Raw genomic sequence first — 18,946 nt, 5'->3', positions numbered from 1 at the left:
TGTTTATTCGTGTTGCTTTGACAAGAGGGCATTGCTCTAATACCATTGGTCCGTTCCAAAAATTGCTTTCATGGGGCTTTTTTATTTTGGTCCATGTGTGGTTTGGTAATAATGTTTGGGTTTAGAAGTTGTTGGATTACGAAATTGCATGGGGTCGCTAGCTTCATAGTGTGTGAACTTCATTTTTGACGACATTCTAATCAATGTAACAGAAAGTGAGATCAATAATTGTTAGGAAATATCAACGTAACTAACATTTGAAAGCAATAACAACAGTGTTTGCTACTTGATGAATTGAATTAAAGAGGGCGTTTTAATTCAATTAATAGAAATTTTGGCTACTTTAATTTATACGTCTCTGATCGATTCAGCATTCAATTTGATTTTAGTATCTAATCTTCTGGCATAGTCTTTATCTTTGTCCTATGCCCCATCGTCGGTGTCATTGAAGTTTTTAGAACGTTTTCTGTGATAAGTTTTTACGCATTACATTCGCATTTTATTGCACAAAATTGCATAAAACTTGATCATATTGTGTGCCTGTTAACCATATAGTATTAGTACGTGATTTTAAATAAAAAAGATTTATGTAGTCAATCACAATGAATCTGTCTTTTCATCCTAGCTTCTAGTTTTCAGACTTTTCCCTTTCTTTTCTTTTTCTGTTTTTATACATTGCATATTTACATATATATTGGCTACCACACAATATATAATATTATTGATTAAATAAAATGTCGGCACTGTCAAGTCCAAGGAAAAGTAAGATATATACTGTACAAGAACTTGTGTTGTATATGTGTCCTGTGCTATCATTAAAGATTTTAGACATTTCTTTTTTATTTTAAAGCGAAAAGCTTTTATACATCATATTCACATTTATCATAGGAAATATATTATATATGAAATTTGATCATATATGGTATGCCTATTTTATGCTATATTGAAAGGGTGGGGCTATTAACATTTAACAATATCTAAATTGCCTTTTTTTTAATCTACGTCCTAAGGTTTGAATGCAGCATGTGATACAAATTATTCAAACTCTTTTTCAGATTTTTCACTCCCAATGTATCATGCTAGAATTTCAAGCGAAAAAATAAGATGCATATATATTTAAAATTAGATTTTTATCATTAAGGTTTATGTGACTTAAATGTAAAGTAAAAGATTACATTTTACTAGATGAACCTTAGTTAAATCAATACATTGAAAGTTATTTTTATTTCAACTTTTAAGAGAAAAGTGTTTTTACATGAGAGTGTTATCATTTCTTGTAATCATTGAGTGGGGTACTTGGGTTTGTAGAGTGATACACTATTTGGAGTGACTTACAATTTTGTAATCATTTTTGTGATAGTGAAATACTTTTTGAGACGGTTCCGTGAACATAGGAAAAAAATGTTAAACCACATTAAATTCTTGTATTTGTTATTATTTCTAAAGGTATAATCTTTGTTGCATTCTCATAATCTTTGTGAGTATGGGTAATTTTATTTGTGAGAGCGTTAATTACTCAATGTCTAATACCGGTGCTTGCTCGAAAGATTGGTGTCCCTGGGTCACTTAAGATAGCTAGGGAGATCAATGCATAGTGATGGATCCTTGCAAGTGCTGATGGCATGATATGGATATTGCACATGCTATAATGTGATAGTTGGTATCTAAGACGTTGCAGTTTTTTTTTTCTTCTGTAACAAGGGAAGGGAATTGTATAAGTCTACACGGATGGTTATCAAATATTAGTAACCAGTTGAGGGAGGATCACTTATGCCCTTTTTACGTGTGTGTATATATATATATATCTTTTTGCTGACAAAAAAAAACTCTTTTTTTTATTCTTAAGATTAAAGTATTTTAGCTTATTGACTTTTTTTTCTTTAGACATATACATTAGATAAAAATTTAGCCTATTTGGTTTTAAATTTATCTTCCAAATTATAGTATTTTGATTAGTATGTTGACGGGTTTCAAGTATTTTGAATAAATTATTTATTAGTACAATTTTTTCGTACTTTATTATGTGTTGATCAATTAATGAATTGTTGATTAGTATAATTACTGATTTACTTGTGAATACCTACATATATTACTAATAAAAATATGTAGATATCCGTTTAATGAATACCCGTGTGAGTAAAAGATGAGCATGGGATTAAAATTTTATCTAACTAGACAGGTGATGAGAGACTATTACTTGTATCCATCGTGACCCATTATCATCCCTAGATGTTGGGAAGGTTTATGCTAAGAGGAAGAGTTCTTTTCTCTCTAACACGAGTTTGTGTTTGAGAATAAAATAAGAGAAAGGAAAGAAATTGTACTCATACACACCCGCTCACAAAAGAAAAGAAAGTTTGTAACATTTCTTTAATCATTCTCTTATTTGGTGAACTCTTCTTCATCATTTCTAGTGATGATTAAGTTCATTTACTTACACTAGCACTATAGCTAGTTTGCCATCTCATTTTTTCGCAAATAGGTTTCAGTCAGTGGGTGCTACCGTGCCACTTAATTAATGTCCACACTGCAATCTATCTCAAATCTCATACCATGTTTTTGGTGTGCGCTTCAAATGGTACAAGAATTTCTTTGACTTGCACACACAACTCTAGTGAGTCTTGCTTTCAAAACTCCTTAGTTGCTCCATATATATATTTTTCAGCCTAGCTCACCATGTAAAAATGTTTTTTGTACACATCCATCTGCCCAGAGCCTCTGCTTATTGCTAGTTGCAAATGCTAGAAACAACAATACAACACTTATTTTAATCATTCAACCAAGACTCAGTTTGTTTAAACTCAAAAAAAAAATTATATAAGTATTTTTAAAAAAAAGATAGAATTTATTTCTTTAAAAATGTATAAAATTATTTATTTAAATTTAGAAAAAATACATAAAAAAATTATTCATTTTATTTAAGAAATACTTATTTTAAAAAAATAAATTTAAACAAACTAGTCTTTGTCTCGTCATAATGAGATAATCTTGTTCATACTTCTGTGAAATTTCTCCAATCACTAAACAATTTGTACTCTCCACCAATCCATCAAGATGATTCTTCGCCTCATTTACTCGTTTACGGGAAATGGTTGTACTCTAGAAGGTTGTGTTGTGGCACGAACTCTTAGGTTTCATTCTAGTTTAGGGCATTAATTGATGTCTTCCTCCGTTGCATTCCTTTGATTGATTGGGTTTTCCATGCATAGTTAGTTCTTTCACGTTATTATCTTTAATCAATGTTGCATTAGCATACTTTCTATTAAGTTGTGGAACTTCTTCCTCCAATTCCTCTCTTAGTCTAACTTCCTCTATACAATTTGTTAAACGATTCTATAAAATGGGTTCAGTGCTTGCAATAATGCTGCTTGTAGGCAAAATTTGCAATCTGTAACATAAGCTTGTAAGAAAAAATTGGATGCCTAAGGTAATAAGGAAAGATTATGACTTTTCATTTTGAACCTATGGGAGATTTTCTTCTCAACTTTTTTAAGTTGATTTTGGTTTTCTAACTTCCTTTTGCTATGTGTTTTCTTTCGTCCTCTTTGCTTCTGCTTTAGTTTGATTATGTTCCTCTTATGTTTCTCATCCGTATTCTTCCTAGCGTCTTAGTTTCAGTTCTAATATTTGATCAGATAAAGGTAGTTCTTGCTGTCTTTTTTCATATTGTGTTTTCTTGGTCTATTTACATCAAATATTTGTATTTTCTCACATGTTGATCACCTTCACAGTTTCAATTTTGATCTTCCTCACTTAGTTTGTTGCCTCAATAACATCAACACTCATTGTTGGGTTAGGTTCTGTTCATTTTTTGTGATACTGAAGTGCCTCCTATAAGGTAACATCCTTAAGACAGGTACTATTAGGTTTTCTATGCAATCTCTACGGAAGAAGTTCAAAAGGATGTGGTGAGAACAATAGTAGACACAAGTTCGTTGGAGGGTGATTTGATCCATCTGAAGTTAGAATAAGAACAAATCTTGGGGCTCGTATAATTACAAGGCTCCGAATAAAATTGCCGTATTTATAGTTTGGGGAAACTAGGAAGGCATTAGTAATTTTCTCACAAGTTGTTTCCTATATAAAACTTTAAAAACAAAAAAGAAAATATATTTTTGTAATTACCCTTAAAAATGGTTTCTATAGTTGTGTAAGACATGCCTACATTTCAACTCTGATGTTGCTGCGTCTGTCTAGCATACAATTTTAGTGTTCATGGTTCTTACTAAAAGTAGACTAAAAAACCCATTTGTGTTGAGAAAATTGCGTGCACACCTACGGCTAACAACCTAGCACCTATCAAATGTTGTGCGCGTAATTGAGCAAGACTCGCCATGGTAACCGTTAATATTCAGCAACAATCAAGTGCAGGAACTAAATAAAAACATCTCAAGTATCAATATGGTGGATATGCAACTGTTTTGCAGAAAGCATAAACACACAACACAAATAAACTCCCAGAAAAGTATATGATAACATGTTCATATATCGTAGACAATAATCATTTTTATCTCGTTTCAAGTATAAGGGTAAGGGATTATCAGACCAGATAACCCCATCGTGTCCAGACATTGGCATCAATCTATACTTAAGTACAAACAGGAAGCTACTTTGGAGTAACCATAACCACAAAATATGCAAGACTATCAACGAGAAATCTTGCATTACAACAATGTCATAAGTTATCCTTCCATTACAATAATCTAGAACTTCTATAGATAATTAAAGATCACCCGAGCATCCATGCCCTAATAAATAATACTTTTTGAATTGCAATTGCTAATTGAGACAACCAGTTCAATGGGCATAAGAATGTTTTAGATAAATAACAGGAATCACTGCCGGCCATACTGAGAACTGTTGCTATTTAGAGGTTGGCCTGGTGGTGGTCTTGGTCTCGCATACTCTGCAAATATAACCCAACCGTCCAAAAACTGCATTGCATTGGGGAAATAACAGTCAGCATTACAGGAATAGCCACAGAAAGTTGGTAAGAAAAGCCAAAGCATAAAGTAACCACACAACATCAGAGTTGATATATCAAACTATGCATATTTATGCCAACTTTGAAATCCAGACAAGGTTTGGGGTGGTTAAAAAGCAGATATTCTAAACTTGGTACACGTAATATTCTTTCGTCCCGGAGAATCATGTTTCCTGGGATTTATGTTTCGTAAGAATGTCATAGATATGCTGTGCAAGATATTCCCGGGAATGAGACACATAGTTAATAAAAAACTTTCCCCTTCAAGGAATCTTAGATTCCCACCCCCTCCCATAGGAAAGTTTCAGTGGTGAACTTAGTTAAAGAAACGATTCCTAGGAATGTTAGATTCCTGGGAATTATTTTTAAAATATTTACACCAATATTTTTCATCTTCTAATGTGCACCTATGCTGCAGCATTGGTATTTAATGCATAATTATCTCAGTTTGTCATACTGAAGTCTTTGAATGAATATACACAATCAGACACTAATCCAAGACAAACAATATTCTGAAAGAGATTTCCATGTCTCCACATTAGGTGTAAGCTTTAAGGTTTAATTTAGATTACCTTGCCATCCATGCCTTCAATGCCCTTTGCAGCATCTTCTATTGTAGCATATTGAACAAAACCAAACCCCTTAGAGTAACCTGAGACTCGATCAGTTACCACCCTCGCTGAAAAAAGCAAACAGTTGTGTTTCAGAGTATATTTTCAATTTTTCAATATATCACGACAAAGTGTAAAAATATAAATAGATGAACAATTTCAATGTTAAAATATGCTTAGACATGGAGAACAAACCATGAACAACTTCACCGAACTTTGCAAACTCCTCTCGAAGCCTTTCTGTATTAGTACGTTTACTAAGACCTAAAAGTAAGATACAATGATACATCAAAAATCAACATAGTCAACTACATAATACAAGTGACAAGGAGTTAGCCAATTGCATGGGAAAAAGGCTTTTAACTATCACAATTTGTGGGGCATTCAGTCCTGGAAATTTGGAGCATCAAAACTTAAAAGCAATATCTTGGTGGCTTTACATTTACAGTGATTTACTGTTTCTTGTGTCAGCAAACCAAACAATTAGAGCAAGTGTGGATTAAAGCAAAATGGCTAGGATGCCAGCAAAGCAAATCAGCAACCAATCAATGCAACTCATTCTGGCCCTGAGAGTTTGTTTTTAAGGAATATGTTTTTTTGATTTAGGTTGGTTGATGGTACTGATCATGTTCTGAGCATAAATTTGGGCAGTGATTTAGGAGTTTTCCTTTCTGTAGAGGCTTTCTCCAGCATATATCATCTCTCCAGTCTCTACACCAACTCATCTATTATACAATTTACACTTTACAGCCCCTTTAGTTTCTTCTACTTACCCCTATTGGTCTCTAAACCAATTCAGATAGAAGAGTTTCATCTTTCAACTCTTACAGTGTTTTTTCTAGTTAGTTATTCCTTCAGTTTCTCACTCTTTATTCCAACCACCAAACCCTCTACTTCACCAACAGAGTTGGAAAAAGCTCTTTCCAAGGTCAATTCATTTATTCAGTGCTTAAAAATTAATAACAAAAATTGCATTTAGCAGATTGATACATCTCACCTATTCTATAGCTTCTAAAAACTAACTTATAAAGAAAAAAGAGAATCATGTGTAAAGAAAAACAAAAACTTAAGCTGTTTAAGTTAAGTTGTCAGTATAGCAAAAGATACAATCTAGAGTAGGCAATCAAAGTTAAACGAGAAAATCTGCTCAAAACCTTAACCTCGTCAAAACCTAAAAAACTCACAGCTACATCAAAACGCACACATTCAACTCACAATTCATAATAACACCTAATTATACTAAGTATACAGTATCAAACGACAACAAGTCTAAAACTTTCTATTGCCAACAACAACGATAGTAAATAAATAAAACTAATATAATTTGATTAACAGTGAAAGAAAATCGAGAGAGAGAGACCAGAGACGAAGAGGTTGGTGTTGGGCTCCGCCGTGGGTCGGGTTGGGGCGGGGGTGGCACCGGGAGGCAGCGTAGAAACGAAGGGGAAAGAAGAAGAGGCTGAGTTTGTGCAGAAAAACCGCCGCAAAACGCGCGGCGCCGCCACTGCTGCTCTCGTCGCCATGGCCGCGGGTTTAAGCTAAAAGTAAAACCCTGATGAGAAGTAGAAAGAAAAGAGGCCAGAGAGGAACAACTAAGTGGAGCCCCTGGGGTTTTATTTTATAAGAAAAATTTATATTATTTATAAGAAAAACTGGCAAAAATGAAATTACTCAGATGGGCTTTGGTGTGTTGGTACCAAGTTTAGCAACTGTGGATCTTTGGGTTTGGGTTTTTTTGGGTTTAAGAGTTTTGGTATCAGTTTTTAGTTTTTCCTATCTTTATTCCTAATTATAAACGTTTATAACTGATTTGTACATATTAAAAATAATTAATTTAATTAATAGCATTAAATTTATCTATAATTATAATATTTTTTTAAAATTATCATTGAAATTATTGCAACTAACTATATTACTTTTCTACTTAATTATTTTCCCCCTAAATAATTAATGTATGGAGAGACTAATAGTAGTGGAGTTTTAATCTTTGAAACTAAATTCTTCAATTCTCATATCCTTACAAAAAAAAAGAGAAAGAGAAATTTTATAGAAATTACTATTTATGAATAAATAATTAAGGGTAAAAAAATACGAGGAAAAGTGAGAAAAAATGTTATAAAAAGGATCAAGGAAATTTCAAAACAATGTCTTATATTTAGGTACGGATTGATTATTTTTATATTATTATTACTATGTTATTGATATAATCTTGACTTTGTTGATGATTAATTACTTAGAGAACTTGATTAGTCACCTTGAGAGATTTTCTCTCTTCCAACATTTTTATTTATCTACAAGGTTCAAATTCAAAACCTTTGTTTAAACTATTTAAGTCTAATTCTACACAAATCAATGACATATTGATAGTTTCAATATGAGTTTATATATTTTTCAATTGAAAATAGATAGCAAAGTAAACCCTAAAATGGATCGTAAGTAATTTAATGAAGTGCATGAATTAAGCTAATAATGTCTAAGTTCAAATATATATTTTAATTAAGAAAAAAAAAAGTGTTATGCACCGAAAGTGTAAATCTTTTTACATATAATCATCCGATCACAATATATCATGTATAATAAGTCTGTTAAATTTTAAAATAATTATTTTAAAATAATTCAAAAGTTAAATTATGATTGGATGACAATATAAAATTATTAGTACATATGTATTAAACTCTTATTTTAGCTAAAATGATTTTGTTTGACTTGAAAGATGGATGAGTTTGTTTAGAGTTAAGTTAAACTTGTTTTGTGATTCTAACTTTAGTTAACTAGTATTTTAGTTTTAGTAATGTATAAGATAAATATTTATTTTTATATAATTAAAATTTATAATAAATAATTTTATTTTAGTATTAAAATTATAATATAATTAAAATTCATAAGAAATACAGTTTAATGATAATCCACTGATACTTTAAAACAATTTTAAATTAAGTATATGGATAAAGATATAACTTCTAAGGATTGATTGGTTTGAGATTGTCATAATGAAACTTTTGAGCTCATCACAGCAATTTTTTTGAAAACATAAGTATAATCTTAAAAGCAGTGTCCTAACAAACTTAAACACATAGCAAATGATGCATGGTTAAAATAAACATTTTGTTAAAGCATTTGTGTGGATTAGATAATACAATTCAAGATTAGAACAATAATTATTTTATATAATTAACTTTGATGGAGGTGTTCATGGATGACTTTTGTGTTTATGGCACAAACTTTGATAAATATTTCCTCAATTTGCCTAAAATTTTACAAAGATATGCAGAGGTGAATCTAGTGTTTAACTGGGAGAAATATCATTTCATGGTATAAGAAAATGGATTGTACTTAGGCACCTAGTCTTCCAAAGTCATTGAGGTGGACCATGCTAAAATGGAAGTCATTCAAATTTTGCCTCCATCTATAAATTTGAAAGTTGTTAGGAGTTTTCCTTGGACGTGTCAGCTTCTACCAGTGCTTCATTAGAGATTTCTCAGAAACCTCTAAGCCATTGTCTAATTTGCTAGTGAAAGATATACAATTTAACTTTGACTCTTCTAGATTGAGTGCATTTTGCAGTTTGAAGGAGGCCTTAATTTGAGCTCATATCCTCCAAACTTTAGATCAGGACCTTCTCTTTTGAAATAACTTGGTGGGGTCTAAAGTGATTGTTTATACAAAACACTCCACGCTCAAGCATCTCCTAAACAATAAACAATAAAGATGCAAAGACGCTCAAGATGGATAAAACTTGTTGGGATTTTGGCAAAAATATCAAATTCTCCAAGTAACATAGTGAAAAGTAAAATATCATCTCTATAGGGACTTTTGTTCAATAATTGGATAATTAATAGTAAAGTTATAGACTACGAGAATTGAGTAATTAAGAAATCAAAATTAAAAGACAATTGCATAAAAAATAAATAAGAAAAAGTAAAAAACAAAATTGGATTTTGGAATTTTATCGAATACTTGATGTGTGCAAAAACATGATCTAATTCAGCAGAATGAAAATATTAGGATTTAATTTCATTGGACTTTCAAACATGCAATCACTACTTATTTCTTTTTCAAGATGAACTCTTGATTTTTCAATATTCTTATTGAAATGTGAGTAAAATTAATATTTTCTTGAATACGATTAATTACAAAAGACTACTATTACCTGCATGTGTGATTAAATGTTTGCACCTCCCAAAATTAAGTATGCCAACGGATCCAAAGGCTATCATTTGCATTAGTCAGTTAAATGTCCATAAGAATGCATGTCATCATAATTTCAACTAGAACTCAAACAATCTCTAACGGTTGATTTGAGTGCTGCTAAATTTAATATTTTTAAGTAAAATTTTAGTTCAAGTCTTATGAATAAAAAAAATATAATTAAATAATCAAACAGATGATTCTACTAAAAGTGACGGATATAAATTAATATTCGACAAAATTAATAAATTTTTTGTATCAGTACACTACTTCTAATAACAATTTTTATATACACAACTTTAGGAGATATCCTTGAGTCTTTCTCTTTTCTAGTGGAACTTCCACTTAATGGAGAGAAATGGACCTCCAATTTTAGTAGTAAAAATGTTTGTACGGATTCTTAAATGAATACTACTCTCCCATTCAAGCTTAGACACGTATGTTTAACTATTCCTTTTCAGTCAGAGGAAAGCAGCAGCTAAAACCGCAACTCCAACTCTCCAAAACAATCTTAAAATTAAAAGCATCACATCCCACAGATGGAGCTGATCTAATGCAGGTCCCAAATTAAATCGCCATCTTTGTTTTATGCTAACTTTTCTTCCACCAAAATAGACTATATTCTGATTTACTACTATGAGAATTTTGGTATTTCAATTCTGATTTTTGTTTTGATGATTTATTTTGTCCTAAGGATGCAAACTATTTAGGTGATAGAGTGATAAATAATCAATCAACGTCACCTAATACAGTGCAAATGTGCAATGTAATGTTTACAAAGCTGAATTGCCAATCATTTTGACTTTTGAGACTTGTGAATAGGATGACAAAAACATCTGTGCCTGCAAAGGTAAATCTGTTACCTGTATCTACGAGTACTCGTTATCATCCCCATTGTGGATCCATTCAATTGAATATATAAATCATGTTTTGAATTTATAATAAATAATTTGAATTATAATATAAACTTATTTTTAAATACTGATAATTTCTTTTAAAAAAATAATTTTTGATATATTATTTAAAGATATTATCAGTAAAATACAAAGATAAAAGACAATATAATAAAAAAAATAAGTGGCTAAAATGATTAGGTGTATAAATAAATAAAAAGAGGGATGTTGAGATGGTCGAGAGGGATTTATTTTACTAATTGTAGAAGTAATGTGTGAAATACAAATTTAAAAGAAAGAAAGAAGATAATATTGAAAATGTCTAATAAAGTGAATGGGAAAGTGAAAAGTCTATATATTCCAATTTATAAATGGGAAAGAAAATAGTTTTTTTTTTAAATCTTAAACAAACAAACTATAAGTCAGTTAAATTTATGATTAAATTATCAATATAATCAACTTCATGGTCGAACCGATTCCACGGGGTCTAATCTTTTAAGTTAAATTATTGGGTGAGGTTGTGGCAGACTCAGAACACTCCAAAACTTTATCCAAAACACTCATGTCTTTGAAGATAGTTTGGACTTTGAACAACCCAAGTTCTTCGGTTCTCTTGGACAAAAGTGGGATGACAAATTAGGTTGTTAAGTTTATCACAAAGTTGCCAAACTAAATGTCCAATTGTTATTCTTATCTTAAAATTTCTTTATTGTATAAAATAGGTTTGGCACGTCTATGTTCAGCTAATCATTATGCGCATTCCACGTAATGAATTTTTTATTTGCAATCTGTGTATAAAACATAATAAAATCAGGGAATCTAATTGATGTTGGCTTGGCTCCTCCCAAAAGATTGAACTTATTTACATGTAAAGTTTTTCAAAAATGAGAATTATTTAATATGACCCCAAGCTTAACATTACATGAGTTTGTATAAATTTATTTTAAAAAAAAAACTATTTTAATAAAATAAATAGTTTTCTATTTTCTTATTATGTTTGTCTTAAGTTATTTCTACTTAAAAATTATTTTCTATTTATTAGAGAAATATTTATTTATTTTTAATTTTATACAAACCAACCCATTATCTTTCTAATCTGGCAACCCCAAACAATTATTGCACAAGTATGATCCCCAAAAAACTATATTTCGCAAACTTGTCATTATATTTTTTTTGTTGACAAAACTTGTCATTATCATTATATTAGCACTAATTTTGGTTTAGAATTGGGAGTGCCACTAATTAGGACATATTTTGGCGTGGTAGGCAAATTTAAAAAAAACATGTTAGAGAAAAGTATAAATAAATGAAACGGTGTGATTTGTCGTTGTCTGTGATGTAATTGGTCTCTCTTACGACAATTGTGTTGCTCTCTTCAATTGACAAGAATTTGCGTTCATAAACACTGATTCTTTTTAATTTGGATTTAGGACAGAATATGAAAAAATAAACTACAAATTAAGCGGGGGAGTTATTTTCATGTTTGAAAATAATATATGCATATAATTCAAATTGTAATAATAAAAAAAAATACATTTAATTTTTTATGCCACACCGTGACCATATTTGGCAGTACTTTTACGAACCATTCCAAACGAGAAATAAAAGATTCCAATTGGTGCATAGTACATCATAAAACGTGACACAAACGCTCAAATGATTATTTAACTTGTATAGAATTGTAATAATTATGACAAAGATTAATCTATTTTAAGAATGCTTCTACACGTGTCAAATAAGGATTTGAGTGTTTAATAAATAATGTGATAAACTGGGCTTAATTAAGTTTTTTCTTTGAATTTACTTGTGCCAGGGTGAATCACATACCTTTGCGTGAACACTGAACAGAAATGGATTAGAGTGAGAGACACACAAGTTCAACTTGACCACAAGAAAAAAAGAAGATAATTATTACCTAATTCAGTGGAGAAGTATAAAAAGGGTAAGGCACCCCACAAGGTGGCATTTAGAAAACAACACAAAACAATCTCTTCCCCGCAATTGTAACCTCTTATTGACGCAGACTGCACCCCCATTCCCTGATGTTCAAGTTTTCTCATCATCTGAATACACCCTTTTCAATCTTCATCTCTCTTCACACACATACATCAAACACTTCTATCAACAACAACAAAAGAGTGTGAGATGTTGTAAATTCTCTAATATGTGTCTTTGATTTTTACATATAAAAAAAACAACACACACTTCTACCAAATTTTGCTCTAAAAAAATTAAGTAAAATATCTTGCTTATCAAATGTGCCATGTCATCCCAATTCCCTAGTGGTTTTATCTGTCTTTGATTGATGAGAATATATATATATATAGTCCCTCAAAGAAGTTGAATAACAAGAACAAAAAATGGGAATTTATATCTCACATATGCTAGTTTCCAAGGAAACTCGCCCTCTTTAGTCTATTTCTTCTTCAGCCATAGCCTTCACCTTTACAGCAAAGATAGCTACATTTTTGCTGTATATAAATAAAAGCAAAGCAATACAGTCTCTAACCACAAAAAACTCACTAACCATCTACAGAAAACTTTTCATCATCAACCATTATGAGGATTACTATTATTTCTATTACTCTTTTCCTCATAATGACCAAACTCCTTGTGGGGGCAGAATCAATAAGCAGAGCAGATTTTCCAGAAGGGTTTGTCTTTGGAACTGCTTCTTCAGCTCACCAGGTATGCATCTCAGTTTTCCTTCTATATATATATATATATATAATCCACAAAACTTAGATACAGTTCTATAGATGCTTCTGGTGATGTTGTTCTTCAATCTGAATCAAAGTTTTGTCTCGATAATCTGTGTTAAAACTTAATACAAACCTTTATTAAGCGAGTCAATGAGGTGAAACTCCAATTCAGATTGAAATGACACGAGTCTAACAAAGAAGATATCAATTGTGTAATGTTTTATGTCACAGTTTGAGGGAGCTACTGATGAAGGAAACAAAGGAGATAGCATATGGGATACTTTCTCAAGAATACCAGGTAAAAAAAAAATCAAATGTGTCATAAAAATCAAAAATAATAAAAGGGAAGATTTCAAGTTGTGGAGAAGTTTCTCATTTTTTTTCTAGTTTTGCATTATGATGATAGGGAGAATTGTGGACTTCAGCAATGCAGACAAGGCAGTGGATCAATACCACCGATTTCAGGTGAACTATAGGAAGACACATTTGTTGACTTCAATTTTACTCTATCCATATTACTTGCTTCAATTTTCTTTTTCTGCCTCAATTTTTGGTGCATGTGGTCATTATCCATTTTGAAATATGCCTTGAGTTAGAATATTGTATAAATCGTAAACAATTTGAATGAGCACCGCCATGGGGATGATGATGAGAACGTTTCACCAACCTTGACGAATAAAAAAATAAAAAATCAGCGTAAAAGTAACTCATGACATAAAGTTCCATAGCGTGTAAAGAGTTGCAAAAGATCTTTTTATTACTATATAATAATAATAATAATAAGGTACTTATTGTATTTTTTAATATAAAACGCCCCACTACTTTGTTAATTGACTTCAATTCTTTTTTTACAAAACTGTTATGTTGATGTGACTTCAGTTTTGTTTTTCTTTTAATTTAAGTAAAATGTACTGATAAAATCATTTTTTTATAACATCCTTCAGTTATAAATTGTAGTATTGCATATGAAAAATGAAAAAATTGTTGATTATTGTAATAATAAGTAATTACTAATTTTTTGAGAGATTTTTTTATCAGTAACCGTGTTTTTCTTTTATATTTTTAAGTGTATGAAATGAAATTAAAATCTTTTTTTCCCTCTTTAATCGCTTCGCATAACTTTGCTCAAACGTCAAAAAATAAATTTTCACATTGAAGCTCGCACATATTCCATTTCACACAGAATGATATAAACTTGATGAAGGATTTGGGAATGGATTCTTACAGATTTTCCATATCATGGCCGAGAATTTTTCCAAGTAAGTCTTTCTATTTCCAAACACCATTTAATTTTTGTGTAGTTTGGTCCATGTTAAATGCTAACTGAATTTGTGACCAGATGGAACAGGGGAACCCAATAAAGAGGGAATAAAATATTACAACAGCCTCATTGATTCTTTACTTGTAAAAGGTTACTCAAAAATTTATTCGGGAATTTGATCTTAAAATATAGCAACAAAAAAAATAGCATTAAAATTTTAGCTCTTCTTTTCGATCAGGAATCCAGCCTTTTGTAACACTATATCATTGGGATCTTCCACAGATGCTAGAAGATAAATATGAAGGATGGTTAAGCTCACAAATCATGTAAGTTATTCCAATGTTATTTAATTTTTGGGAAATTTTTTTGCTATAAAGTATCCTAAGGCATTGGTTAAGAAATTAGTTTTTTTTTTTATTGATAATCATATGAAAAACATTTTAAAATCACCGGAAATTGCATTTTAAGGCATTCCAATACAAAACTTTTTCCTTTTATTTCCTTAATTAAGCACTAGTTAGCATTTGCCTTGGAGAAAAATAATTGAATTTCATATTCTCCCTCTATTTACTCACAGAAAAGATTATGAGCATTATGCCAATACATGCTTCAAAGCTTTTGGAGACAGAGTTAAGCACTGGATTACCTTCAATGAGCCTCATAACTTTGCACTCCATGGTTATGATTTAGGCATTCAAGCACCAGGAAGATGTTCCCTTTTGGGTCATCTTCTATGTAAGAAAGGAAAATCATCCACTGAGCCATACATTGTTGCTCATAACATTCTCTTGTCACATGCTGCTGCCTATAGAAGCTACCAACTACATTTCAAGGTTTCAAATAGACCATCTTCACAACTCATAATTTTTTTTTTTTATGAAAATAAGAAAGTTAACGCTCTACTTATTCTTGAGATTCAGTTTGTTTGATTTTAGTCCTTAATTTTACAAAACTTTTACTTTAATTGCTTGATTCCAAAAATGTTGCAAATGTCATTGCTTTAGCTTCTGATCGAATGAGCGTTTTTCTTCCTGTAAAATGTGGTTCCAAACACAGTTAGTCCTTTTCACCACATTTTGGCAATGACACTAACCATTGAAATAAATTATATTTTGCAACATATTGAAAATTGAAGATTAAAGTGAAAGTTATGAAATGCTAAGGACTATGATTGAAACTTACATATTAGAGACTAAAGTGGGGTATTTACTTGATTAAATTATCACTAAACAACCGTCTTCAGAGAAGCTAAAAATGTCAATAATGATTTCTTTTTTATTTGGATGGATAATTCAGGAACAACAAGGAGGTCAAATAGGAATAGCACTAGATGTCATTTGGTATGAACCTATAACAGAACTTGATGAAGACAAAGACGCAGCAGCAAGAGCTATGGACTTTTCACTTGGATGGTAACCTTTCTTGCAGCATAATGAATAAGGATTATCACAAAATTTCATTGCTTAGTGGCAAAAACTAAGAACTCATCTTCCACAAACACCAATGTGAATCAGGTTCCTTGACCCACTTTTCTTTGGAAAATATCCTCTCTCAATGGAGAAACTTGTAGCTAAGAGATTGCCGGAGATTTCTGATACAGCCTCAAAATTTCTTGTGGGATCTTTGGATTTTATTGGCATAAATCACTACACCTCAGTCTATACTCGTAACGACAGGACTCGGATTCGTAAACTAGTTATGCAAGATGCTGCTACTGATGCTGCTGTCATTACAACCGGTAAGCTATTAATGCTGAAGTTTTTCGCTTCCCTTTCTGTTTCTTCTTTGTCTTAAACAAGCATAACTGTAGTTCAATGGAAGTTTCTGATATTTGATTTTGTCCTTCATCGTAGCATACCGAAGAGGATCTGCAATTGGAGAAAAGGTATGCTCAGAAAACCATTATAGGCTGTGTTTGGATAGATGGCAAAAGATGAAATGAACTAAAATAGAATGAAATGGAAAAATGATAAATGCTAACAACACACTTTCTAATACACTCTTTAGAACACATTCTATATCATTGACTGAAATTTATTAGAAATTACAAAATTTTAAGACCTCTTTGTGAAAACATATACTCAATTTCTTTTCTTCTTTTATCATAAAATATCCTAACAATGGACGATGCAATGGTAATTTTATTCTATTTTACTCCTGTGCACTCTACTTCATTCCAATTCATTGGTCACTATGAATCCAAACGTAGCCTAAGGCTACAATGTACATGTACACAGACACAGTAGACTTCATGCTAATTCTTCTTTCTCAGGCAGCTTCAAGTTGGCTGCACATTGTTCCATGGGGCATCCGAAAGTTGGTAAAACATGTGAAAGACAAATATGGGGACACGCCAGTAATTATAACGGAGAATGGTGAGTTTTATGGTTGGGAAACTGTTGAAGTTATATAGTTATAGACAGAAGGAGGAAAACAGATAAAAGAAAATGAAGCCTCAGATATTAACTGAAATGTACTATATATTCATGGAAACTATAGTACCAACCTTATTTATACTAACCATAATTCTAGCTAATTAGGAAAACAAATCAAGATAAGATGAAGAATACAAAAGCTAATCCTAGAGAATAATTTAAGATATTCTAAAATATGATTAGACATTTTCATATAATCCAACAGAAACTAATATAATCTAATCTCAATTCTTTAGTAACCATAAACATTTTTAACATCTATTAGATTTCTGATGCAGGAATGGATGACCCAAGTGGACCCTTTAGGACCTTAGAAAAGGCCTTGAATGATGACAAGAGGATAAGATACCATAGAGACTATCTCTCAAACCTATCTGCTGCTATAAGGTATATGATGGCATAAATATGTTTTTAGTTCCCCCAAATTTGGAATTTGTCTTTTATAGTCTAGTAAATTAAAATTTGCATTTTTTAGTCTTTCAAATTCGCAAAAATATTTTTTTAGTCCTTACTAACTTATAAAATCATTTCATGAATTTGAGGATTAAAAAAGTTTTTATTTTAATTTGGAGGGCTAAAGAAGATAGACCACTAAAATTGATGGACTAATTAAAAACATATTTAAGCCCTATATTATTGCAAGTCCTTCAATATTTCTGTTTCTGGGTTCTGTAACATTACTTGCTAGTCTTCTTAATCATGACAAAATCTTATGAACTCAATGCAGGGAAGATGGTTGCAATGTACGTGGTTACTTTGTATGGTCATTGCTTGACAATTGGGAGTGGAACATGGGATACACCGTACGGTTTGGACTCTACTATGTGGATTTCAGGAACAATCTTACTAGGATACCAAAAGATTCGGTGCAATGGTTCAAAAACATGCTCAGAATAGAGACAGAACATAGTGAAATTTGAATTGCTTTATCATACATCAAATTCATTTTGTAATTGTATAGTTCTTTGAAAATTAATGAAGGAAGTGGCATCTAAAAAGGAGTGAAAAATGTTAATGAAGCCAACAACTGAGAAGGAAGAGAGAAGGAGGATAACGTGTCATTCCTATCTTTCATCTCAACTCCATGAGAAATTATTAGGTAGCTTCAGACCATCATGTGTTCATGATTCTTGCCAGTTTCTATCTGAATTTGAGAGTATTCAAAATTTTTCAAGTATCAGAAAAATTAACAATTGACCATGTATTATTCGAAGATTGGTGAGGATCATATATGTTAGTCCAAAACTACCTAATAATTTCTCAAAGTTGAGGGTCATTGAGATGGTACTAGCCCATGCCTGATACTCCAAGTGACAAGATGCTTTGATTTCCTTATATTTTTTGTTCAAGTCTTGTGTACGTAGAACATAAGCATTGATTCCATGGTTCAAGTCCATGTATTGGTTCAATAGGCAGATAATGACCGATAGAAAGTGAACCTATGATTATCTCAGGCTTATTTGAATATGTTTCTAATTGATTCAAAGATGAATGAAATATAATTGTCTAAGGTTGAGTTCACTAATTAACCATGTATTTGTTCATTATTTTGAACTGAAATAACAAGATATATGGCGAAATAAGGCATTTTTACTAACAAGTCGGGCACCATGGGTAATTTATATTTATATTTATATTTATATAATACTACAATTCAAAGGTAACTCATCAGTAAGTTTTGAAGTAATTATAATTTAATCTAAAGGTTAGAAAATTAAGTGTTTGGTTTCCATTTTTATTTTCTATTTTCATTTTCTGAAAATTATTTTCATTTTTAAAAAATTAGAATTCTAAAAATATGTTTGGTTTGACTTTTTGTTTTCAGTTTTCAAGAAATAAAAACACTAAAAATGTGTTTTTAAAAGAAAATGT

At 31.1% G+C, this 18,946-nt stretch overlaps 2 protein-coding genes across 7 annotated transcripts; one reads left to right on the top strand and one right to left on the bottom strand.

The window, feature by feature from the left end:
• Positions 1-4,486: 4,486 nt before the first annotated feature.
• On the bottom strand, positions 4,487-7,210 carry LOC100784609 (organelle RRM domain-containing protein 2, mitochondrial). Its single transcript, XM_003527259.5, has 4 exons — positions 6,956-7,210; positions 5,791-5,859; positions 5,557-5,663; positions 4,487-4,934 (listed from the first exon to the last, which is right to left on the bottom strand). The coding sequence occupies exons 1-4, from the start codon at positions 7,116-7,118 to the stop codon at positions 4,836-4,838; spliced, it is 438 nt and encodes a 145-aa protein (XP_003527307.1). The 5' UTR covers positions 7,119-7,210; the 3' UTR covers positions 4,487-4,835.
• Positions 7,211-12,631: 5,421 nt separating this feature from the next.
• LOC100783543 (beta-glucosidase 25) lies at positions 12,632-18,072 on the top strand. Of its 6 annotated transcripts, none has more exons than XM_003527257.5 (13): positions 12,633-13,364; positions 13,610-13,676; positions 13,785-13,843; positions 14,562-14,637; positions 14,718-14,789; positions 14,878-14,965; positions 15,217-15,472; positions 15,936-16,051; positions 16,154-16,377; positions 16,493-16,524; positions 16,912-17,014; positions 17,353-17,461; positions 17,802-18,072. In XM_003527257.5, exons 1-13 carry the CDS (start codon positions 13,236-13,238, stop codon positions 17,992-17,994), a joined length of 1,524 nt encoding a protein of 507 aa, XP_003527305.1. In that variant the 5' UTR covers positions 12,633-13,235; the 3' UTR covers positions 17,995-18,072. The 6 variants fall into 6 exon arrangements, with proteins under 6 accessions (XP_014632228.1, XP_040872597.1, XP_003527305.1 ...); XM_006582163.4 differs by having other exon boundaries at positions 13,290-13,364; positions 13,766-13,843; positions 14,606-14,637; XM_006582161.4 differs by having other exon boundaries at positions 13,290-13,364; positions 13,766-13,843.
• Positions 18,073-18,946: the final 874 nt, after the last annotated feature.

Source organism: Glycine max, chromosome 6 (genome assembly GCF_000004515.6).
Source record: "Glycine max cultivar Williams 82 chromosome 6, Glycine_max_v4.0, whole genome shotgun sequence".
Lineage (NCBI taxonomy): Eukaryota > Viridiplantae > Streptophyta > Magnoliopsida > Fabales > Fabaceae > Glycine > Glycine max.
This window is presented reverse-complemented; position numbering and strand designations above follow the sequence as displayed.

Coding starts and splice junctions, on each gene's coding strand:
- LOC100784609 (XM_003527259.5), bottom strand. CDS start 7,118: ATGGCGACGAGAGCAGCAGTGGCGGCGCCGCGCGTTTTGCGGCGGTTT. Junction 5,860..6,955: donor CACCAACCTCTTCGTCTCTG/GTCTCTCTCTCT, acceptor TCTTACTTTTAG/GTCTTAGTAAACGTACTAAT. Junction 5,664..5,790: donor GTTCGGTGAAGTTGTTCATG/GTTTGTTCTCCA, acceptor TGCTTTTTTCAG/CGAGGGTGGTAACTGATCGA.
- LOC100783543 (XM_003527257.5), top strand. CDS start 13,236: ATGAGGATTACTATTATTTCTATTACTCTTTTCCTCATAATGACCAAA. Junction 14,966..15,216: donor TGGTTAAGCTCACAAATCAT/GTAAGTTATTCC, acceptor ATTTACTCACAG/AAAAGATTATGAGCATTATG. Junction 17,015..17,352: donor AGTAATTATAACGGAGAATG/GTGAGTTTTATG, acceptor TTTCTGATGCAG/GAATGGATGACCCAAGTGGA.